Consider the following 25,090-nt stretch of genomic DNA (forward strand, 5'->3'; position numbering starts at 1 on the left):
ACAGCTACAGATTTATCTTCACAGTATGCAAAAAAGTATTTGAATGACTAAAACCAAACCAGTCAGTGTATGGTCAATTTATATAATGCATATCCATAAATAATGTAATATTTACAGGTCTATTCCAGTACCCATGTATCAATTGTTTATTTAATTTCAACAGTCCGGAATTGACTGATTGAATCAGGTCACATGACCCACATCACAGCCTGTTCTGTCAGTCAAAACCACTTTTATAAGATGAGTATTATAAAATATATTTACCAAACACATGAACAAACATATTGCATTTCAGTATTCACTATAAAGCTACAGTATTCACTATAAAGCTATAAAGCTAATGGCCATATTATGCTTATATTCCTGGACATGATCAGCATAATCATTACAAGCATTGCTGCATGGTTTGGAGCCGCCCTTATTAGCAGGTGTTTTTGTGTCATAGTTGTGACAGGTTTTATAAATCATCCTGGAATGTTTTCGTTGTGCAAGGCCAAGTAGGTGGTCCCTGTGTTCCCGTGGAGCCGGTCACCCGCCTATAGCCTGGCCAATGGAATGAGTCAATTAGCCATGATGTAACAAAGCAAGCGAGACCGACTTTTTCCTTTGGAGAAAAGGAATAAAAATGTTCCCAGAGTGACATAGCTTGAAGGCCAGTTTCCTGTAGATGTGTAATAGAATCTACTTTACTCTGAAAAAATGTACAGTAACACATTACTGATATTGAGGTGGTAAAACCTTCACAGTGACTATATCTCACCCTTCTCTCTGTCTCCCTTTCTTTGTTAGACACACACATGCACACACACACACGGAGTACCATGTGCCAAATCTTATATTGTTTAAGCATCAAACCTGTTTATCAGCTCTTATTAAGTGCTTGGAAAAGCATAACCATCGAATGAGATTACATGTTCAATCACAAGTGTTGTCACTGAGCTCTCATGCAGCAGTTGGGTGAACCTGCACCCCGTCACTCCAGTGTGACTTTACCCCTTCACCATGTTCGACCTCTGCGGATCATAAGCTCAGCTTATCAGTAGGCAAATAAACCGTGGAACATACAGTATTGCATAAAGAACTTTCTGACATTAGCTACTTAAAGCTATTTATGCTGGAAGCACCACTCAATCCTCAGGGGAAGCTTTGACTGCTCGGTGACCATTTATGTACCAGTGAACCAAACAGCAAAAGATTTAAGGGCTATCTTTGAGTTCACCTAATATTTGTTATATAAACATATAAACATAAACTGTATGTGCAGAGCAACACATCATATCAAAAGTCAGGAGCTCAGTGACTGTATAACATTGATTGGAATAATTACACAGTGTACCAGTGATTGTAAATAAAAGAAACCAGGATGTATGTGACTTTTTTTATTAGAATAGAAAAAATACAAATGAATGATTCATGATTCATTATTAAAAACATTCTAGACTACATAATGTAAGTCAAGTGTGTGTGTGTGTGTGTGTGTGTGTGTGTGTGTGTTGTATACATATCAATATAAGTATATAACCAAAGGGAGTGGCTTTGTAGGAAGGGCAGTGTGTATTTGCATATGTGTGTCTATTCTGCCTCAAAGTGCTTGATCATTATTACATAATATTATGCCACGTGCTTGTGTGTGTATGTTTCTGTGTTTGAGAGAACGACCGACAGAGGGTTTCTGTTGTTGTGGACATGTGTGCACATGTTTGATGTGGTAATAGGTGATATATTGATATACTCTGGTCATGTTTGCTCACACAGTAATGGCAGCAGTTGGATTAGAGCAAGTGTAAACAGAAGTCAAATATGTCCTACACCCTTTGTAGTGATGTGCTTTATCCAACAGTGAGCGAAAAAGGCAAAAATAAATTAATACATGAAAAATCAAACTGGATTTCTGATGACATTTTATAAGTAGGATAATTAATGTCCCAGACTGTTTCAAAAATGGTGCCAGCTGGTATCTGAATTAAATTCACAACTCTAATTGGTAATGAGTTTAAATCTTTAGTTTGTAATGACTTTAAATGTTAATAACATACAATTTTTTATTTTGTGTACATTTATTTACTTGCAGTTAAAAGGAAAATGGAAAAAATCATATTCTGATTATTATTCTACAAAGAGTAACCATTTTATGTAAATTTTCTTAATATAAGTTGTCCTTTAAATATTAAAACATATAAATCCTAATCACCTAATATGGCATGCTTTCATATATGATTTCCTTGGAAGATTCTTCTTCTAGATCTTTCATGATAAATGTTTATAATATGTTTGTGCTGTAAAGTCTCAGGACCTTTAATGCTTTATAAAAGCTCTACACCTTTATGAGGCAGGATATGGCATTGCCAAAGACCTACTGAGCACGGATCCTCTCGTGAATCACCATGGTGTATGCAGTCTGGGCAGAATGGTCTTACTTTGTCATCTCCACTCCCAGTCTCTTGTTTAATATTTATAATGGAACAAACCTTCGAATCTTAGAATTTATCAGCTAAAATCTTTAGTAGGAAACCCTTGATATAGCCTGCTTTCATAAATGCAGCTTGACCCTGCTCTCAATCAAGAGTTTGGTTTTGATTAAACAAAATGGAAAAGAAGAAAAACTTTCCAACTAGTCTGTACAAAATATGTGTTGACAGTGAAGGTGACAATGCTGACTGCTGCATTTGCGGAATATACAATAGGTTTGTGGAAACTGAAACTTGACCCAGTTTCTGCACAGTCAACAGTTAATGAGGCAGAAACACAATCACAGAATGTGAGGGGCAGAGCCTGAGAGGAGCCATCACCAACAGCAGCTTTCTGATGATTGGTGCATGGAGGGGACAGTGCTGATGTGAAGACAGATGCGTTCTAGACCTTTTAAATAATCTGCTAAATTGACACAAATATGACACTACCTCCCACCCTGTGTTCTTCATCATGGTTAATAAATCACTCATTTACTAATTCCTCTGTTGCTCAAGCTACTGTACTTTCTGCATGTCATTATGCACTAGAGGCAGGATATTGACTTAATGGCTTGTTATTTCGCATATGGATACTTTTATTAAAGCCAGTTATATTATTATTATTAGTGTTTTGGCCTGTATATGATATGCTGAAGGCAGTTTCTAAATATTCAATATACAAAGATTAGATACAGAGATTACAATAAGAAATGTAGTTTCATAAAATAATTTTAGACTGTAGCTGTAAATTCTGTGAAACACATAATGTAATGTCACTTATTTGCCATGATGGTGAACATCATCATGACAGTTCTGTTAGGCTGTTATTCTGTTAGCTGTTGTTAGGCTATTATTCCATTAGATTGTTAAACTGTTGTTAGGCTGTTATCCCATACAGTTATTAGGCTGTTGTTAGGCTGTTATTCCTTTAGGTTGTTAGGCTGTTGTTAAGTTGTTATTCCATAAAGTTGTTAAGTTGTTGTTAAGATAAGTTATTCCATTAGCTGTTGTTAGGCTGTTACTCTGTAAGGTTGTTATGCTGTTGTTAGGCTGTTATTGCGTTAAGTTGTTATGCTGTTGTTAGGCTGTTATTCCGTTAAATGAAATGCAAAATAAACAATTGTGTCATCACATCAGACAAATTAAAATAAACGAGAGTGAGGGGAAATGCACACTATAAAAACACATTCTTCATTGTACTCTGCTCTCTTTTCACCAGACATGGACAGAAATGTGAACACAAACCTACTAGTTGCAAGGCATGTCAGAGACTAGTGCTGGTAGCCACATACACTTCCTGGATGGCCCTCATGCTACATTTATATATATATATATATATATATATATATATATATATATATATATATATATATATATATATATATATATATATATATATATATATATATATATATATATATAAATAAATGGTAGCCTACTATCAAATTTTAGACATGTATGATAAAAATATTATGAAAAGCACTGGCAAATGCAATAGAGTTTCACAAGAAACCTTTAAACATTTTGCTGAGCAGCTGCTTTTCACATCAACCAGTAGCAGTACCTTTGAAAAAAGTAACACACAAAGTGGAGTGATGGATGGGTAAAAGTGGAGAATTCTAACTGTGGTGAACTGTAGTTATGCGAATAACAAATGTGAACAGAAACAGTGGATGAGATAATACTGTTTTACTAATATCTAATCTCTACTAATACTAATATCTCTTATATATCTCTTCTCCGTGAAGGCACAGAATTAAGAATGAACAAATTAGGAAGTCCACTAACAGAGAAGTCCACTAAGAGAAGTTTGCTTACACTCACCTTTGTAAACCCCACAGATAATCATAATTAAACCATCCACAAGGCAGCCAGCTGTGCTCAAAACAGAGAAACATAAATGAGTAAATACATAAATAAATAGATTGTTGAATCGTATTCAGTCATTCTACGGAGAAAGTCATTGTGAAAATTCAAAATGAAACGGTAGCTTCATTTCCCCAATAACAACAGTGACTCTCTACTGTCCTCCAGTGGAAGCAACCTTGTCAAAAAGAAGCTTTCCAAAGACCCTTCCTAAGAAAGTAGTGAGACACAGTCCAACAAAACCACCACATCCGGACTTAACTCATTAGTCTAATTAACGATTGAAGGCTAAATTACCTCTTCAATTTCTCTTTTTCTAACACTACTCTTAATTTTCTTCAGTAAATAAGATCACACAAGAGAGTTAGGATGATAAAAAAAAAGTAAGTGAAATCAGACAATATAACTATCATAACAAACAGAACTATCAACATTACAAGAAAGGACATTTCTACCTGACCTGTGGTACAACACTAAAAGACACTGCAGCAAAGGCGGTCCTTCCCTCCTAAACTCTCTGAATTTGAAATGTGGGTATTCAGAAGGGAGTGCACAGCACTGATAATACTGAGCAGAAAACATCATTAAGGCTCTGATTACACCAATAAACCAAATTACTGAAGGAGAACTACTTGAATCTTGGAATAGATACTCCCACAGACAGAAAGTGGGCACTGTCATTTGATGTGAAACAAGTTCACGCACGCACGCACGCACGCACGCACACACACACACACACACACACACACACACACACACACACACACACACACACACACACACACACACACCATATTTTTAGAGATAATTTGTCTGCTTTAGTCAATAGAAAAATAAGTGCATTTTTAATTCACACATAAAAAAAACGTGTTTTGCCGAGTGTGCATGAATGATTGCGTGTGTGTGTAATATCCTATATCCTTTGTATCGGGGAAACTGGGAACAACGTGCGTGTGTCTAGACTTGTAGAAGAGGAGGAGGGTTGCTAAAGGGATGTAATTTATCCGGAATATCAACAGCTTGAGGGAATGCCTGAGAGAAAGAAACAGAGGGGGGGACCATGTGACGGAAAAACAAACGATGTGCAAAGCCAGAGAAAAGGGTCAACAAAGAGAGGGAAGGAGAGGGGGAAGACCTCTTCCGACCGAGCTGCGTCAAGCCAAGAATTGCTCTAACATGCTTTCTCACTGCCACCTCTGTGACTGTGCCAAAGACTACATCCTCTCTCTCCAAGCCGGCATCCTCTGCTGACACGAGTGTCTTGTAGTTCGCCACCCAAGAACCGTGTTGTTGCACAGTCACTCGCACAGCAGACAGAATGGATTCCTATTCAAGTTTTGGAAGTTAAACGTCTAAAAAACGGCTAAAACGCTAATAATTAACTAATAGAAGATCATCGCATTCAGTTTTTTTTTGTGTTTTCATGCTACACCCTCACGCTAATATAATGTAAAGACGAAACAAACAAAGAAGCGAATAAAACTTAACGGCATAGTGACACTTCCGGGGCCCCGTACCAGGGGAAGGAGGGAACCTCGCGAACAACAGGTCCGGACGCTGCGCCGGTAACAACAGGCGGCCTGCCAGATGGGAGGGTACTGGACATGAATGCGCCTGTGAAAACGGGCCAACGCCGCGCAGACGTTATAGTATGAGAGTCCTCACGGAAACCCGTGTGTCTGTCCTCTTCCACGACTTTCCTTTATGGTATGCGTAAAGTACCCTTTAATCGAATGCGTCAAATTCTCGCCAACGGGGTGCATGGCATAATATCTCTAAAATATGTTTAAATGTTGGACAAAAAGAATTTGGCTTATACATTATAGGTTAAATGTATAAGAGATATTAAACCTTTTGGTTAAAGGGAAACATCTCCCATTGTGTTGTATATAGTTTCAGGCCTTATACTCTCAGTTTAAATGCAAAATTTACTCTGACATCATCATCATCATCATCATCTTATTATTATTATTATTATTATTATTATTATTATTATTATTATTATTATTATTATTATTATTATTATTATTATTATTATTATTGTTGTTGTTGTTGTTGTCTCCATTACTTGCTCATTGGAATGCAATAGAAAATTCCTTTAAAAATTTTAAGGGGATTTAAAGTTAAAAAAGTAAAAAGGGGACGGGTTCAGCATACGAGGTCGGCTTTACATCAGTGCATGCAGGGAATTTAAACAGTGGCGACTCACAATCATTGCATATCAACTTATCTAAATATACATGACATGTTTACGAAAGCTGCATAGTTGAGAAACTCAACAACGAGTCCATTTATAATGAATAGAGAGGAGGGAGAACGCGAGAGGACAGAGAAAATCCTGGGGGTGGAAGGAGGAGCAACGACAACGGAATTAATGAATTAAAAGGTGCTGAGATGCAGAACTCGAGCGGCCGAATACTCATTTTCATCTACGGTGGGAGGCAGAGTTAAAGCGAGAGGGAAAACAGTTTGCTTAGAACTTGTGACAAACTTTAACAAAAAGTTCTAGCACCTGAGGGAGGGGAGAGAGAGAGGACCGGACAGCCAATATCATTACATAATAAACCGATTACGTCCAAGCAGGACCGGTACCGACTGACACTCGACTCTAGGATGAGCAAATGATTAAACTTCTGTAAACTTTATTCGCAATATATTTATTTGGTACACAATTAGTAATTTGGTGAGGAAAAATGTAGATGGGGCGTCAAAGACTAAATCGAGAGATTGTTGACACCCGTGGTGTGGACATGTTGACATAGTTGTCAACAGTGCATTCCACTCTGAGCTTGTGAAAGGGGACTCTTATTGGTCTCAAGTTCCCCTCTGATGTTTCCTTGGTCTGAAAAATTGAAGTAGATTTTTGTCAAAATTACACATTCACAAAGCAAGAGTCAAGTTCTAATCACAAGGTAAGTGAAAAATAATAATAATTGTAATCAGTATACATATTGACTCAATACACGTAGCTATAGCAGTAAATTGTGATTGTTTCTGAGATCAAGTCATGTTTAATGACTCGGTTAATCTATAGCCTCTGAAGTGACTCTATGCTAACTTTAACTTTAGTTTTAATGAGTGCCATAACAATATTGGACACAAACAATTGATTGATGTTTTATGTATTAAACCCAAAGGCAAACAGGAAGCAGAGCTGTGCACATGTGGTATGTGATGCACTGTGCTGCTCAATTGAGATGTGAGGGGTGCCTCCTCGCAAACAGGTGCATTTGCACGTGGATTTCCAAATCGAGCCATATATGCTGTAAATATGATGTTGTTCTGCATTGCTTGGCTATAATTATATTATTAGTGTTATTAATGCAGACGATTTGTTCTAAAGAGTAGTGTTACAGGGATTTAAACCCTAGGCCTGTGATAGTGAAAAAAGTATTGCCGATGTTGTACATCAGTTGGATTCATATGCAATATTAGCAGGAGTGCATCACTGTAGAGATTTAATGGGAGTGATGGACCTGCGTTTATTTACATTTTTTAATTGAAGCTCTTCTTGTTTCTAAAGCAGCTTTTTCAAAAGTCCCCACCAAGACATTTCCATCCTCACAAAAATGCAATTCACATGAACTAATTAAACAGACAGATTGTAACTGCCCATCTGCTATGGGCATTTTTTTCTCAACTACATTTTATTTTATTCTTTTGTAACTCATTAAATAGACAAGCAAGAAGTTTAGTACCTCAGCTACTGTTTCCACACACAATTTTGTATATTTTAAAAACAAATATTTAGCAATTCAGCAAATAAGAAAGGATATTCTTATAATTTTTGACACTATTAAAAGTGCAGTTGCTAATATTTGCCATATGTTAAATGTAATGTAGAGCACAAATAAACCTACTAATGACTGTGTTTTCAAGGATATTCAGTTACTGTACAGTACAGCCAGTAAGACATTATAATATAGTTTTCAAATGCATCAAATGCTTTCAGATGCAAATCCAATTGACTCTTCTTGGCTCTATATGGAACTGGCAAAGTGAGTGAAAAAACTCAGATTCCTTGTATGGCTCTTTGTTAAATTAGGCTAATCTGGGTTCTTTTGAAATGTATAAACTTTGCCTTGATTATGTAGTAGTAATAAAACATGATGCTGTTTGCCTCTGCAACGAACTATCCAATGAAAGAAAGCATGTGCAGAGAACCATCCAATGAAAGAGAGCACGTGGAGAGAACTATCCAATGAAAGAGAGCATGTGGAGAGAACCATCCAATGAAAGAGAGCACGTGGAGAGAACCATCTAATAAGATAATGAAGGCTACTGCAGACACCACTGATATTTGTAAGTTAAACTGTTTCATAGAAAATTTTGCGGTGAGCTGAATTTACATAGAAATTACCTCATGAAATCTAAAAAAGTCAAAAGTGTTTGTTGTAGCACTTTGTTGTCAAAAGAACAAAATGACTTCAGTGTTAACAGTTTTCTTGCCTTTTGCACCAGAAAGGCTCATGGATGGTATTTCTTTCAGAAAGCGCAGAGGAAGGAGAGGTTGTCTAAAGGTTGTGTGGAGGCTGAGTGGAGGATGTGAGAAGGTTGATGGCAGTTTTTGTTGGGGTCAACAAGAATGAGAAGGGTGGTGGAATGCACAACTGTTGAATACTGATGAGCATGTTTTGCAACTGATCTGTTTTCAATCCATTTTTCAATATCCTTTGATCTCTTTTGCTTCTCTTTCTCCTTCTGTCTATTTCTCTCACACACACATGCATGCACATACACATATGCATACCACACACACACACACACACACACACACACACACTACTTAACTTCACAAATTCAGATACATCTTCTCTCTTTCTCTCTCTCTTTGCCACACACACACACACACACACACACACACACTACTTAACTTCACAAATTCAGATACATCTTCTCTCTTTCTCTCTCTCTTTGCCACACACACACACACACACACACACACACACACACACACACACACACACACACACAGTGTCGTATTTGTCAATGGTGGCTTTTGTCCCTTTCATCTCCTTTCCAAACAAAGGATTCTTGTGCATACAGTTCAGAGGGCGAGGGATGGAGAGAGAGGTTGCGTTCGAAGAGAAAGTGAGTGAGAGTGAAAGTTTGAGAAAAAGAGAACAATTTGTAAACCTACAACAGAAGCTCCAAAGATCTTTCTCACAAAAACATTAAGTGTTGAGGTGTTGCTTGTGACACTTCCCCAAGATTGTATCATCATATGCCAAAGCGTACTTATGTGTGTATTATAAATGTGAGTGCCTGTTCAGTAACCGCATGTATGTGTTTGCATGTGGGTGTGAACTCGCCTGGGTTCAGAGGTCAGCAGTGAGTACACTCATCCTATCACACGTGGCTTTCTGAGATCTGCTGCCCCCTTCCCAGTGTTAGTATTCAGAGCACAGAGTGGCAGACAGATACCTATTCATATCCTCAGTGTGAGTTCAGCAGAGAGAGGGAGAGAGAAACTGTGTAATAGTGCTGGGGAGAGTGTAATTAAACAGGGAAGGGACAGAGAGAGAGAAAAGAGGAGAGAGCAGAAGACAGGAAGAGAGGGAGACGTGTATCGTAGATGTTTGTAAAATGAAAGCAGCAAAGAATGAGAGAAAAGGGAGAAAGAAGGAAGAAAGGAGAGCTTAAGGTCAGAAAGTGTCAGATCACTGTGGTCCTTGTTCTCCTCTCTTAGTTATTTCACTGGTTCCAGAAAGCAGAAGCTAAGTGTGGCGAAAGCTGAATGGGAGAGAGAGAGGGAGAAAGGCATAGACAGAGAGAGAGAGAGACATAGAGAGAGAGAGAGGGAGGGAGACACAGACAGAGAGAGGGAGGGAAAGAGAAACATAGAGAGAGAGGGAGTGAGACACAGACAGAGAGAGGGAGGGAAAGAGAGAAACAGAGAGAGGGAGCGAGAGACACCCAGACAGATAGAGGAAGAGAGACACAGACTGAGAGAGAGAGTCAGGGAGAGAGAGGAAGAGAGACACACACAGATAGAGGAAGAGAGACACAGAGAGAGGGAGAGAAAGAGAGACACACACAGAGAGAGAGGGAGAGAGACACAGACAGAGAGAGGGAGGGAAAGAGAGACACACAGAGAGAGGGAGGGAGTGAGACACACCCTGACAGATAGAGGAAGAGAGACACAGACAGAGAGAGGGAGGGAAAGAGAGAAACAGAGAGAGGGAGCGAGAGACACCCAGACAGATAGAGGAAGAGAGACACAGACTGAGAGAGAGAGTCAGAGAGAGAGAGGAAGAGAGACACAGACAGATAGAGGAAGAGAGACACAGAGAGAGGGAGGGAAAGAGAGACACACACAGAGAGAGAGGGAGAGAGACACAGACAGAGAGAGGGAGGGAAAGAGAGACACAGAGAGAGGGAGGGAGTGAGACACACCCTGACAGATAGAGGAAGAGAGACACAGACAGAGAGAGGGAGGGAAAGAGAGACACAGAGAGAGAGAGAGAGAGAGAGAGAGAGGGAGCGAGAGACACCCAGACAGATAGAGGAAGAGAGACACAGACAGAGAGAGAGAGTCAGAGAGAGAGAGCAAGAGAAACACAGAGAGAGAGAGAGAGGGAGGGAAAGAGAGACACAGAGAGAGAGAGATATTACATTTCTTAAATTTGAATTTGAGTGTTGGGTACTTCCCCCAATTCTAGACTTATGGATTTATAATTCCAGTTTTTAAGACTGGAGATAAATTTGACACTATCAATTACAGAGGCATTTGTATTAACAGTAATCTGAAGAGGAATCTGTGCAGTATCTTTAAATTTCAGAATTTTAAAACTGGAATCAAAGTCAAATTGGATTTTTACCAAACTACAGCACCACTGATCATATTTGCATGCTATACATCCTAACTGAAAAATATGTTACCCATCATAAAACAAAATATTTGCATGCTTCAGTGATTTTAAAACACTTTTGCTTCTATTTGGCCCAATAGAAATTTGCTTCTAAGATGACTTGAAAAGTGGTCCTTGAAAAGGACCAAAACAATGTATACAGAAAATACAGAAAATAAACATGGCTTAAAAATTGTCAATAAGCGAACAGATTTCCTTCCTCAGGAGCACAGAGTGAGACAGGGCTGCTCCTTAAATTTGACTGTTTACATTTACATAAACGAACTGGCAAAAATGGTAGCAGGTCTACAATTCCTGGCCACACTCTGCACAACTGAGAGATCAAATTCCTGCTCTATGGGGACAATCTAGCTCTCCTGTCTCCCATTGAAGAGGGTCTACAGCAGAACCTGGACCTGCTGGAGCAGTACTACCAGATCTGGGCCCTGGACCTGCTGGAGCAGACCTGGACCCAGGCAGTGAACTTAAACAACACAAAGGTTATTATATTTCAAAAGTATCCAGATCTGAGGGACCAGAACGCACATTTATATTACAAACTGTTATGAACTGAATCAGCCAATAATTATTTAGGTATCAGTTCCTTCAGGAATAGAATGAACTCAGAGAAAAAACAAGGAATAAAAAGTATTTTAATCAATTATTGATCTCATTGCCCTGTATGGCAGTGAAGTGTGGTTTTCACCACTCAACTGAGTTCTTGCATGTTGAGTTTTGTAAACAAATACTAAACGTTCAAAGAAACAACACAACCACTGCATGTGGGTCAGAATTAGACCAATATTCATTAATTATAAAGTTACAGAAAAGGGCTATAAAGTTATGGAAGCATTTAAAAAAACAGTGACCCTCACTCATACCATTACAAAGCTCTTTAATACCAAGAGTTGAGCAAAGAAAACTGTCCCCTCACTCAGCTGGTCCTGAGCTACACTTTCTCACACTCACTTATTGTGAATCTCAATCAAAATCACAAAATAAAATGAAATGATATCTAGTTCTAAAAAGACAGGGTACCTGTCCCTGGTGACCACCTTGATGAACTTTGGTGAAGTACAAACTCAGTGAGCACTGCCTGGCTATAGAGACAATCAGACATATACTGGCTGCGAAAAGAACAAAGACTTTGCAACAATGGGATGAAAATAAAACCAATGCAGAGCTGAATTTTCTGCATTTCAGAATACTCAGTTTGAGGAGATTTGTGAAGAATTCTTTCTAAAACATTAATGCTAAATGTCCCAGATTTAACAGCCTCTCAGCTATGCAGAAATGACCGCAGCTGCTCTGGGAGCACAAGGAGTGCTATAGATTAGCAGCACAATACGTCCTCATCTGCCACCGTAAAATGGACAGTGAGTGAGACAATGTCAGGACACACACACACGCACACACACACGCGCACGCGCACACACACACACACACACACACACACACACACACACACACACACACACACACACACACACATGGCAGTGGTAGCTCAATATTTAAGATACTAGACTTGTAATTGGAAGGCCAAGTTGCCACTTTTGGGCTCCTGAGCAAGGCCCTTAACTCTCAATTGCTCAAATTGTACTCAGTCATAATTTTAAGTTGCTTTGGATAAAAGTGTCAGATAAATGTAAACTACATACTTTAAACACAAACATGCTACTTTATTTATTACTGACATTTTTCTCCCACTGAGTTTAATCTTATTTTCTTTTTCACAAGGTATATAATGTTCAGTTTCTTGTTGCATTATTGTTTAATACTCCTAAACTCTGTAAGCCAAGCTTTTGGCAATATAAGCAAACCATTATTTGTTAATGGCAATGAAGCACCTTGAATTGAATTGGAGAGAGAGAGAGAGAGAGAGAGAGAGAGAGAGAGAGAGAGAGAGAGAGAGAGAGTAATGCATGGTCTTAAAGGAAGGGATTCACGTTTTCAAGTGATCTCCAGTCAGCTTGGACTCAGGTGCTCCCTCTCTATCTAGCCCAGCTGTGAGGCCATGGCCTCACTGTTCCTGCTCACTGCTCTAGACCTAATGTGTACAGGCTTCTCTTACACTGAAACTTTATAAGCTGTGCTAAAGCTAGTGGATGGAGGCGCTCTGTCGCGGGTCTGTAAATGTAGGGAACCGTGTATCTGGGACAGGCTGAATGTAAAGATGGAGGTCCCTCATGAGGCCAGTCACTGGAGAAGTAGCCTCTCAGGCACTATGAGCAAAGATCCATGTAGCATAAAATGAGACTATAGGCACAGAAAGCTTAGCATGTCCTTTCAGCTTAAAATGCTTTGCAGAAGCACATTGAAAGAGTTGGCAGAAGGAAGAGAGGAAATTAGGAGAGGGAGAAGAGAAGGAAGAGGAGAAAGAGAAGAGGAGAGGCAGAGGAGATCTGCAAGTTGGTGCATATATACATTTTTTCATCCCAGATCCATCCATCCACAAAGTTCTTTAAGCTCGGACTGTTTCCCAGTCTCCCTCTTTCTCAGTCTCTGTCCAATTCACTCCTTCTCTCTGTGTTTGCATGCTGAATAATCTGCCCCTTGTCCACCCACCCAGCTCTGCAACACGTGAGTAGACCCCTGCTAAAAGAGAGCTGGAAGGGTCAGAGACCAGCTGCCTCTTTCGTCTCAGTCAGACGTGCTTTCCGTGCCAGCACAGCTGAGCTATCTGAATGGAACACTCCAGACAAGGGCCCCGCCCGGCTTGGACCTGGGCCCCAGAACCATCTCTCTGGACCTGGGCACCTTTGGCATCTACAAGCCTCAAAGGGAAAGTCTGCTCTTACCTGCCCCAGATAACATCAGCCGTGCCCACACCAGATTCCCCTTTTGTGACACTGGGAGATACTATCTCACAAGCAGTCTGCTGCTAAGAGTACTTAATGTGTAGTCCTTTAGAGGGGAAGTGATTAGTGCCGTATGGTTGTTTAAAGGGCGCCACTTTGTCCCAGATGCTATCATATCACCCCTGCAGGGGTGATGAGTTTCTCACAGTCCAGACAGACAGCTGTGGCTCTTCACTGCTTCTGCTTTGCTCTGTCTAGTGTGCGCTCCTGCACTCTGCTTCTTTTTTTGTATTAGGACGAGGGGAACTGTAACTGGCACCTTGCGTAGCTTTTAACAAATCCTGTTTTGAACAGGAAGCCTTAGAGAGAAGTTCTGCCAGTGTATGATAGACATTGTTGGTGTAGAAATGCTGTTGGTGGTCTAGAATCAGTTGGGACGCATATGGAAAGTGGATTTTAAATCCTAGTAATGTTGGGTGCATTTTAATTCTTGGTGCGGTCATTTGAGCATTATAAATGCTTTACAAAGATTTACCTGTTAGAGTTTCTCTTTACAGCCATGACTTCAGCAACTCCCCCCTCCTCCCGTAGCTCCTCCCCCCAGAAGGTGTGCCACTCCCAGACACAAACAGATGTTCTAAAACCGCTGCTGGGAGGAGGGGGTGGGGCTACAACGGGGGGTGGTCCTGCAATGTTGAGGAGAAGGCGGCGTGTGCTTTCCAAGGATGGGCGGAGCAACGTGCGCATCGAACACGTCAGCGGCTGGGGTGCTCTCTACCTGCGTGACCTGTGGACGACCTTTCTGGATATGCAGTGGCGCTACAAGCTCTTCCTGTTCTCAGCCACCTTTGCAGGCACCTGGTTCATATTCGGTGTGCTGTGGTACCTGGTGGCACTGGTACATGGAGACCTACTGGGTGAGCAGATGACACCGGGGGTGGCACCTACAAGATGAATGGCAGGGAGAGCTCTAGTGAACATGTTGGCTTTTCCCTGTGCTTAAACATTGCATATATGATATATCATCTTTAGGTGTCCAGGAAAGTAGTTTGTGCGCTGTAAAACAATAAAGCATCCCCCCAAAATTAAAACCTGCACAACATTGATCATTTTGGTTCAAATGATCATGAATAAAAGTTTCAGAAGCTCCACAAAGTTGAATAATTTGAAAGATCACCTACTTCTGTGTCCTTTACGTCCTACCGTCTTGTAGAGTTTGACCCACCCTCCAACCACACCCCCTGCGTGATGCAGGTCCACACACTGACGGCCGCCTTCCTCTTCTCACTGGAGTCGCAGACTACAATTGGCTATGGCTTCCGTTGCATCACTGAGGAGTGTCCAGTCGCCATCATCCTCCTCATTGTGCAGCTGGTCATCACCATGGTGATGGAGATCTTTATTACAGGGACGTTCCTCGCTAAGGTAAAGAAAAAAACTGTTTATATACCATTAAACACATTATAAGTCAACTGAGAGCTAAAATTGTGAGTATACCATCAAGCATCTTTGGTATGATGCCTATGCAGTATATTTTCTGTGATTTTGATTTTGGCTTTTATGCTAAAATATCTATGCCGTAATTGGGATTTTGTGGTTTTGTATGTATATTATCTATGCACGGGTTGTAGACCTATCTATAATGTGTATGCTATATATACATCATTCTGTGCCTATAGTGTCATTCTGTGTCATTAATGATTTGGTGATGTACTGGTGACTCTGTGCCTATATTGTCATTAATATGTATAGGTCATGCTTAGTCTCTTTTGTCAATAGGTAAATTTATGCTTATGTGTCTACAGTGTTTATGCTGTGTTTAGGTCATTCTGTGTCTATAGTCACTGCACTATATATAGGTCATTCTGAGTCTATATATTCTGTGCTATATACGAGTCATTCTGTGTACATTATCAATACAATGGCCTATTTATTAGATTCTGTGCCAGAGGTTTCACTGCCATGTGTATTATTTCTATGTTGTGTATAAATTATTCTGTGTTTGTAGTCTCTGTAATGTGTACAGGTCATTCTGGACATGTTGTCTCTGTAATGTGTATAGTTCATTTTGTGTCTATAGTCTCTGCAAAGTGTATAGTTCATTTTGTGTCTATAGTCTCTGTAATATGTATAGTTCCTTCTGGGTCTATGGTCTCTGTAATGTGTATAGTTCATTGTGAGCCTATGGTCTCTGTGCTCTGGTGTATGCAGGTGGCTCGGCCAAAGAAGCGAGGTGGGACTGTAAAGTTCAGTCAGCATGCTGTCGTGGCCAATCACGAAGGCCATCCTTGTCTCATGATCCGTGTAGCCAACATGCGAAAGAGCCTTCTTTTAGGCTGTCAGGTAAATGTCGGTGTCTTTGTGATTGGATGTGTTGGTTGATATAAGTATTAGTCTTGAACTATTCAAATGTATTAAGTTGCTAATTAATACTCAACTTTTTCTAATGTGCTTCTCTATTGATGTTTTTGTGTTTTTATCCTACTGAAATCTGGATGATTTATTAGTTTTATTTTCTTTTTGCTGTTCATAGATAGCTGATAATTATGGAAATAAAAAATGTCTTAAATAGAAAGGATTTCTTGTATGATGAAAAGTTGATAGAAAATGATAATATGGAGTCTCACAAGTTTCAAGGGCATGAAATACATGGTTTTATGTGTACTGGGTATTAATGGGTTTATGTGTAGAGTGGTATTAAGTGATTTTGATGTGGTGAGTGGGTGTGAACTGCATGTGGCTTACACCTCAACTTAGTCTTTCCATGTGTTGCCCAGGTAACAGGTAAGCTGCTACAGACGTCACTGACCAAAGAGGGTGAGACAGTACGTCTGGACCAGAGAAACGTGTCTTTCCAGGTGGACACGTCCAGCGACAGCCCCTTCCTCATCCTCCCCCTCACCTTCTATCACATCATCGACAACAGCAGCCCCCTCCGGGCCTGGGCCGCTAAGGGTAGGTAGGACCAGCTTCCTATTTAGAATAAGAACATTTCTGTTCTGAGACCCTATCACAACAATGATACTCCAAACACCCATTCCAAAGTACATGATAGTGATCTGCCAGGAGAGATCAGCAGCACGGAACGCTCTAGGCCAAGGAGAACAGGGCTGGATGCAAGCCCTGCACAGAGTCGCTCTGAGGACAGGGCTGTGTGACTGGGGAAACGTGACCGGTAGTGTGGGGAGAGGTGCTCTGTTACAATGTCAGAGCAGAGGACCAGAGATCAGGTTGGAAGTGTTTTGGCTTTTTGGGGATAGACTACTACTGCCTTTCCACTGACATTTTATGCCTGGGCCAGAATCAAGCACAGCTGAGCTATGAAGGGCCCATAGGAATCAGATCACATTGCTGCCTGACTGTTAATACTAACTCAGAACAGTTTCTGTCTTTGATTGAACATATCAGACCTGAGCAAAGAACAACAGCTTTAGCACAAGGTATCTATGCATGCATCTATAGCAGTGTTTTCTTCATGCATTTGCTTTGCAGAGGATAGAAGGTAATAACTGACATTATAGATATGAAACACTGGTATGCTCTTTAACTATAGAACACTGATATGCTCTATAGCTATAAAACACTAATATACTCTATACTTAGAAAACACCAGTATACTCTATACATTGGAAATGCCAGTATACTCTATAGCTATAAAACACTACTCACACAACTCAGTTGTTTTGGATTAGAATTGGAGATACTGGACTCTTCATTTGTAAACAGATGCATGAGCATTCCTTTGCAAACACCAATTCCCATAACAGAAAACTATGAGACAGCAGCAAATGATCTCATTTCAGACAGACTCTCTATCTATCTATCTATCTATCTATCTATCTATCTATCTATCTATCTATCTATCTATCTATCTATCTATCTATCTATCTATCTATCTATCTATCTATCTATCTATCTATCTATCTATCTATCTATCTATCTATCTAATGAGGAGCAGCTGTGCGGTGCAGGTGCACTGCAGTGGACAGGACAGTCAGTGATACATAATGTAATGCCAGTGGTAATGTGATGAGTGTGAGGTGGTCTAGCGAACAACAGGCTAAAAAAGATGCGGAGGCCAGTGTAGCTCGGCCATGGTCACCTCTGTTTCCAAACAGTGGAAAAGTCCAGAACTGAGGCCAGTGCTGGGGTGAGTCAGCAGAGCTGAGGCCCCAGGCTCCAGGCCCCGGGCCCTTTTAGCTGCACCTGTGAGGAGACAAACTGGGAAGCTGGGGGTAGTCTGTGGCCCAGGGCTGCACAACCAAACACACCACACCAATGGGTGTAGCAAGGAACAGCTCACTGCCAAGCTGTAATTTACTGCTGGATGTAACTACTTATTTTACTGCTGGATTCATAACTGGAATTCAAGATTTGTGTGTCACAAAGTTCTTAATATGTGCTGTTAACATTTTGTGTTTGCAAGCACTGCTATTGAGATGTTCAAGCATGTATCCTGGGGTGCATTTATTTCCAGCAGATATCTTTAATAAATGTGAGTGAGAATTATTTGAGGAGAGGGCATAGAATAGAGCTTGAATGTGTGAAGAGCGATTTGATCTGAGGTTAGAGAGCAAAGGGATGTTAGCACCCAAAAAAAAAGAGCTTTTTGCAAAGGGCTGGTCTTCTGTGTAAGGAACAATGTTAACTTGATTTGAAGATATCGAAAGACAGAATTTGGTATCATGACTGGGTGATTGGGACATTTTTTATTCTTCTCACACAATTACTGTTACACAATGGGGTTTATGTGTTTGTGAAGGCTTAGGACGCAACTGTGGCCATGAAAGGTTCGGTGTTTATGTGAGTATGGGCTCTCTATAATGGGAGAGGGTTTGGGAATTGGCACACATGTATAAATCACTCAGCACTCTATCCATCCCTCTCTCTCCATCCCTCTGTCTCATCCCCTGTCCTTTATTCCTGCTCCCTGCCTCTATCCTTCACTCCCTGCCTCTGTCCTTCAATCCCTGCCTCTATCCTTCACTCCCTGTCTCTGTCCTTCACTCCCTGCCTCTATCCTTCACTCCCTGTCTCTGTCCTTCACTCCCTGTCTCTGTCCTTCACTCCCTGTCTCTGTCCTTCACTCCCTGCCTCTATCCTTCACTCCCTGTCTCTGTCCTTCACTCCCTGTCTCTGTCCTTCACTCCCTGCCTCTGTCCTTCACTCCCTGCCTCTATCCTTCACTCCCTGTCTCTGTCCTTCAATCCCTGCCTCTGTCCTTCACTCCCTGCCTCTGTCCTTTACTCCATCTCCCTCTCTGTCCATTACTCCCTCGCTCTCTGTCCTTTACTCTCTCCCTTCACTCCATCTCATCATCTGTTCTTCACTCCATCACTGTCTGACCTTTACTCCCTCTCCCTGTCTCTGTTCCTCTCTTCTAGTTCCTCTCCCTCGCTGTCCCTCTTCCTTCCTGTCTGCGTGTCTTATTCTCATTCTTTTTCTGTTTCTGTGTTTGGTGTGTGTGTGTGTGTGTGAACATTAGAGTGTTTCATTAAGGGTATAAGGCAGCTCAGTCTGCTGACATGCTGGTGGTGGATCTGGTTACTGAAGTATGGCTTCAGCAACAGGCAGGGGCCATTCCAACCCCTTCCTCTACCCTGCTCACCATTTACTACTCACCACTTCAGCTCAGTTAAATTCAGTGTCGTTTTACTGTGCAGTCCTTTCTATCAATCTATAGTCCAATCTATCAGTTGACCAATCAACCAATGTATCGATCAATTAGTCACTCAAAATCAATAGCGTACATGCCATCTGTGTCCCTTCCCCTGTGTCCCTTCTTAATTGAGACACACATAGAGACATTCATGTTGCTAAGACACACAGAGACACACCTTCTCTTTACCTCTCTCCCAGAGAGAAAACCACACATGCTTTCACAAAAACAAGCACACACACACACACTCACTCTCTCATGCTGTCTTGCTCCTTCCTTTTCTCTGTTTCACTCTGTTGTACCATGCTTTAAAATCAACTTCATGCATTTGCTTCTACTGCGAGTGGCAGCAGCATTTCCATTCTGGCTGACTGTGTATGTGTGATGGGGCCACATATAAGTGCATGTGTGTGTAGCCATGATCTCTTTTTAAACTTTGGTTTTGTGTGTCTTTATTTGTATTAGCCTGTGAACGTGTGGTTAGGTGTTTGCATATATCACTGTGTGTGTGTGTGTGTGTGTGTGTGTGTGTGTGTGTGTGTGTGTGTGTGCATGTGTGTGCATGTCTACTTTTAGCCATGACCTTTTCTGGGTGCAGTCTTCTCTTGGAACTGTTTCATGTGGGTAATGCTGCACTTCACTTTTAAGCACTATGACGTATTTTTATTTGTTTTAATTCTTAATTTATTCTTTTACTTTATATCTTTATATTTTTAATCTTTCATTTTTTTTAATTGAACTTTATTTTAATAAATTGAATTTGTATTTTTTGGCAGAGACATTATCAAGGTGATAGACTTCAGGGTATAATAAGCTTTATTATTCTTCTGTGAAGAACTTTGAATAGCCGCTGTGTATGAAAAGTGCTATAAACGTGCCTTGCCTTGCTTTGCTTTGGCTGACATCTACTCTGGTGAGAGCATACATTCTGGGTAAGCTCCTTCTGCCTGTCAATTTTTGGCTACTTGTTTTCACTACAAATGGCCACTAGGTGATGCCAAAGACGCTATTTCTGTGTTTATTCTGTTAGGTGTGTGTTTGTGTGTGTGTTTTTATTAATTCACAGCAGCATATTTCATAATTTTCATTATCTGTTTGATCTGTTGAGACACACATAGAGACATTCATGTTGCTAAGACACACAGAGACACACCTTCTCTTTACCTCTCTCCCAGAGAGAAAACCACACATGCTTTCAACTTCATGCATTTGCTTCTACTGCGAGTGGCAGCAGCATTTCCATTCTGGCTGACTGTGTATTTTGGTTTTGGTTCCTTTTGATTGCGCCAATATCAGCTGTTTCTTAACAACTCTGCATGTTTCCAGTTGTCCTTCCTAAGGGTATAGACATGGTGGACAAATGATTTTCAAGAAACAATGGTACAAACCATCATTAGAATGTTTTTCATTAAAATGTTGTTTTTCTCATTTCTAATTTCTGGTTATTTGTTCAAGAATGGTATGAATGCAACTTCCTGTGTGTGTGTGTGTGTATGTGTGTGTGTGTGTGTGTGCACATATTTTTTTTATTTGTATTAGCCTGTGAATGTGTGGTTAGGTGTTTGCATGTATCACTGCGTGCGTATGTGTGTGTGTGTGTGTGTGTGTGTGTGTGTGTGTGTGTGTGTGTGTGCATGTGTGTGCATGTCTACTTTTAGCCATGATCTTTCTTGAAATAATTATTTATTCGTCCAAGCCTGTGACTGTGTGTATATATTCATCTGCGCTCTCTGTATAAAAGTGTGTGGGTGTGTGGTAGAAAAGGACCAGCTTTACTGCTGAATGCAACATTATTTTTGCTACAGGAGCGAGCAGCTGAGGTTTGGTAACTCAGCTGCATACTGCCATCACTGAACAGCATCCTCTGTTACATGTGTTCATCCTCATCTACTCACCATAAGATCATGCTGTCCTTACTCTACTAGATATGATTTGAGTACTGGTTTAAATAATACACTGTTGTCTATGAATGCGAGCAATAGGATGTGGGTAGTGGTAGCTCAGTGGTTGAGGTAATAGACTTGTACTTGGAAGGTTATCAGTTCAAGCCCCATCACTGTTTTTTTTGTTAAATAGGTACTCTTTTGGTTGAATGAGGGACTTATGAAACACTATTTTTCCCTCATGGAAAATAAAAATAGATCTGCGTAGGATTGTTTTTACAGATGAAAAAGGCCACATCTAGTATGTTGATGCAGGTGTGTTTGTGCATGTGTGTGTGCGTGCGTTTGAGTGAATAGTATATTTATAATGAGGAAGTGCAAGTTTCTTTCATGGCGAACTTACAGAGCTACTGTAATACGGTTATACACAACCACTGTTTATTGCTGTAAATACACCACCACTGTGTGTTGAGCTTCCAACCCATAGGTTTGGTTAGTATTGTGTAGTGGAAGATATCTGCTTTACCCATTGCAGTGAAACACCACATTCCTTCACAAGTAGTGTGTACTTTCCCACATGTTCGGGCTTTTTTGTGTTTTCCCTGCACACACCTGATAAGTCAAGAAGTCCTTTATAATGGCCCAAATTGCTGAGTCATCTGGTGGTTTGCAAGAAAATCCAATGTGCTGTGCAATGGTCCCACAAGACTCTGGGCTTAGCCAACATAGTGTTTAGCAAGGGATTTTATGCAAACGATCAGCTCAGACTGATGAACTAAAAATGAATGTGGTGCTTTTTGAAAGAAACATTCCAGTCAGGAGGTATGGTACCTGGTATGTCACTGGTGTTTTACTGGTATGTTACTGGTATTTCAGCGTGTGAGTGCATTAGTTGAGTAATGACTCTTGGCTTCGTTTCTCCCCCAGGCGGGGGCTGGACAGACCCTGAACTGGCTGATTTTGAGCTGCTGGTGATAATGAGTGCCACGGTTGAGCCCACCTCAGCTACTTGTCAGGTGCGCACCTCCTACTTGCCTGATGAGATCCTGTGGGGCTACGAGTTTCCTCCTGTCGTCTCGCTCTCCCCATCAGGCAAATATGTTGCAGACTTCGCCTTCTTCGACAAGGTGGCCAAGACCAAGACACCCCCCCTTTTTAAACAAGCCTCACCTGCCAGCCCCCACTCACCCTCTCTCCAAGGCAACGTAGGTGGAGAAGGTAGAAGTGTCATGGCGGACAAGACAACACTGGAAGAAAGCTACCAAGAGGGGAGGGGGCGGGACAGGGGGCGGATCCAGGATAGCAGCCCCCACAGTGTTCGCATTAGTAATGTGTAAGGAAAGAGTGGGTGGAGCTAGAGACAGGAATTAGTAAACACAGCAGTGAGACTGCAGACATATTTTTGTTAAGTATGACAACCATTTAGGCACAGAGAGCTAAACATAAAATGGAAAAAGACAGAAAGGGGACACAGGAGAAATATATACTAATACTAAACTACTAAAACAACAGGAATCAAAGGGTTTCATTGTAGATCAGCTGCTTGAGGAGTGAGATTAAAGATGAATATATGTACACACACATAGTAGCGCACACACACATACACTGGGCCTGCCTAGCAGGAAAGATTGTATCATCACATTGCAACAGAAAAACATAGTGCCATCAGCTAAAAAGGAAAACAACGCAAAAGGATGAACACCTGTACAGCTATGTCATAGAAAATAGCTTTCATTTTCTGTATGTTATTCTCTATTTTATTCTAAAGCATAAAATAACAAACCACTGTTATGAGGGTAAGAATAGATCAGAGGAATTAGAGCTATTGTTAGCAACTGTCTTTGCTTTCCTTATTGATGGACTGAACTGAAATGATATGACATGTATATATTTTTACTTAACTGTGCCAGTTGAGTACTCATTTGAGTACAGTTCTAGTTTTTTAATGTCTAGAGTATTTAGTCACTGGAACTTATTGATGAGGTATGTTATTAGTACTAAAAGCACTTTAACTCAGTGAGAGCTCTTTCTGTGCATTGGTTTGAAAGGAGATTAAGTTTTGGTGTAGAGCTCTTCTCTCAATGTCTGTGGGCAGCCATGCCCTTGTGTCTCTGTGGCATTTAAGCCTATGACTTGAAGAAACGTAGGCTGGCAAAAAGCATTTTTTCAACATAAAATTTCATAAATATAGGAAATACATTTCTGAACTTTAATAGACACTATTGCATATCAACAGGATATAAATGAACTCTTATTTTTATTGTTGTTGCCTTTGTTGTTGTATGAGGCTTTAATTATTGTTTAATAAGCAAATAAAAGTGATGTGTCCTTGTCTATCAGAAAGAAGCTTACTGGACTTTCATGCCCAGTAGGTCTCAGTTTTAAAAAGCCCAGTGTTCAGCACCTTAACTGCTAATGACTTTAAATGACTGCTTTTAATAAATTATCACTTCTGAAGAGGTTACAGCGTGTATCTGTGGTGAACAAAGTGTGTGATGTAGACTTAACACAGTATGTACAGTCAGTGTAGTCCTAGATAAGGTTTTACCTGTTTTGGTAGTGTCTTGTTGATATAATACTACTGATAGACCTTAAACGCAGGCATGGAAATCACTAATTTAACCTTAAGTCCTGATTTAACCTTAAAAATTTTAAATGTCTTTTAAGTTCCTACATCCACAAAAGGTATCTGCAAGAAGTAAAGTTAGTCAACAATTCAAATTTCCCATATACAACCCCAATTCCAAAAAGATGAGAAAACATACAAAATGGTAATAAAGTGCAAAAGTGACTTGTGAACTCTATTCACCATGTGCTATATTGAAAACACTACATACAAAACAATACATGATTTGATGTTTTGCTTTGTGAATGACATTTTTTGTTGTTGTTATTGTTGAAAATCTACACTCATTTAAAATTGGATGGCTGCATCACACTGTAGTTGAGTGTTTCTCATTCTCATAACATTACTTTATTCTTTTTTAATAACACACATTAAGCTTTTGGGCATGGACTATTCCAGTTCATGAAGTTTAGAAAGTGGAATAATATGTCTGTGCATACTATAAAAATGACAAGAAATCATACTTTACAGGATACCACACATTAAACCATACTTCACTGGTTTCTTGCACTCAGCAAGTTCAACAGAATTTGCATGTTTGCTGAAACATTACAGGAAATGTATTGCTTTCTCGGAAGCCTTCAGAAAGACAGACAAGAGTGAAAGGAAGCCTGAATTTTCTAATACCTCTGCCATACTTTAAGAGCAAGTCAAAGAAAGGTAAATCTCCATGTTTAAGTCTTACCATTGTTTCTCATGATATGTCATGATTTATTGTACTGTAGCTTTGTGTATATAAACAAGGATTTGCAGATGTATTGGTTTAAACTCTGATCTGATAAAACACTGACAACACTGTTCTCCAAATGACAGAAAGGTAAAGAGAATTTTGGTTATTTGGATCTTGCATGACAGGTCAGCTTTTGTATCTTGGTGATAAAAATGTGACGTAACTGTTTTTTTTTTTAAACTTGAGTGTGAAGTAGCTTAAAGAGGCAGGCAACAGTTCAACCTCTG

General features: G+C 40.2%; 1 protein-coding gene across 4 annotated transcripts; it reads left to right on the forward strand.

Annotated features, from left to right (window-relative positions):
• The first annotated feature begins 5,459 nt into the window (after window positions 1–5,459).
• On the forward strand, window positions 5,460–23,971 carry kcnj10a (potassium inwardly rectifying channel subfamily J member 10a). Of its 4 annotated transcripts, XM_027022481.2 has the most exons (7): window positions 6,677–7,228; window positions 8,463–8,618; window positions 14,523–14,882; window positions 15,179–15,390; window positions 16,177–16,308; window positions 16,743–16,920; window positions 22,435–23,971. In XM_027022481.2, exons 2-7 carry the CDS (start codon window positions 8,549–8,551, stop codon window positions 22,842–22,844), a joined length of 1,362 nt encoding a protein of 453 aa, XP_026878282.2. In that variant the 5' UTR covers window positions 6,677–7,228; window positions 8,463–8,548; the 3' UTR covers window positions 22,845–23,971. The 4 variants fall into 4 exon arrangements, with proteins under 4 accessions (XP_026878283.2, XP_026878282.2, XP_026878284.2 ...); XM_027022482.2 differs by lacking the exons at window positions 6,677–7,228; window positions 8,463–8,618 and adding an exon at window positions 5,460–6,023 and having other exon boundaries at window positions 14,557–14,882; XM_027022483.2 differs by lacking the exon at window positions 8,463–8,618 and having other exon boundaries at window positions 6,678–7,228.
• Window positions 23,972–25,090: the final 1,119 nt, after the last annotated feature.

The sequence above is a fragment of the Electrophorus electricus genome, chromosome 19, assembly GCF_013358815.1.
Source record: "Electrophorus electricus isolate fEleEle1 chromosome 19, fEleEle1.pri, whole genome shotgun sequence".
NCBI lineage: Eukaryota > Metazoa > Chordata > Actinopteri > Gymnotiformes > Gymnotidae > Electrophorus > Electrophorus electricus.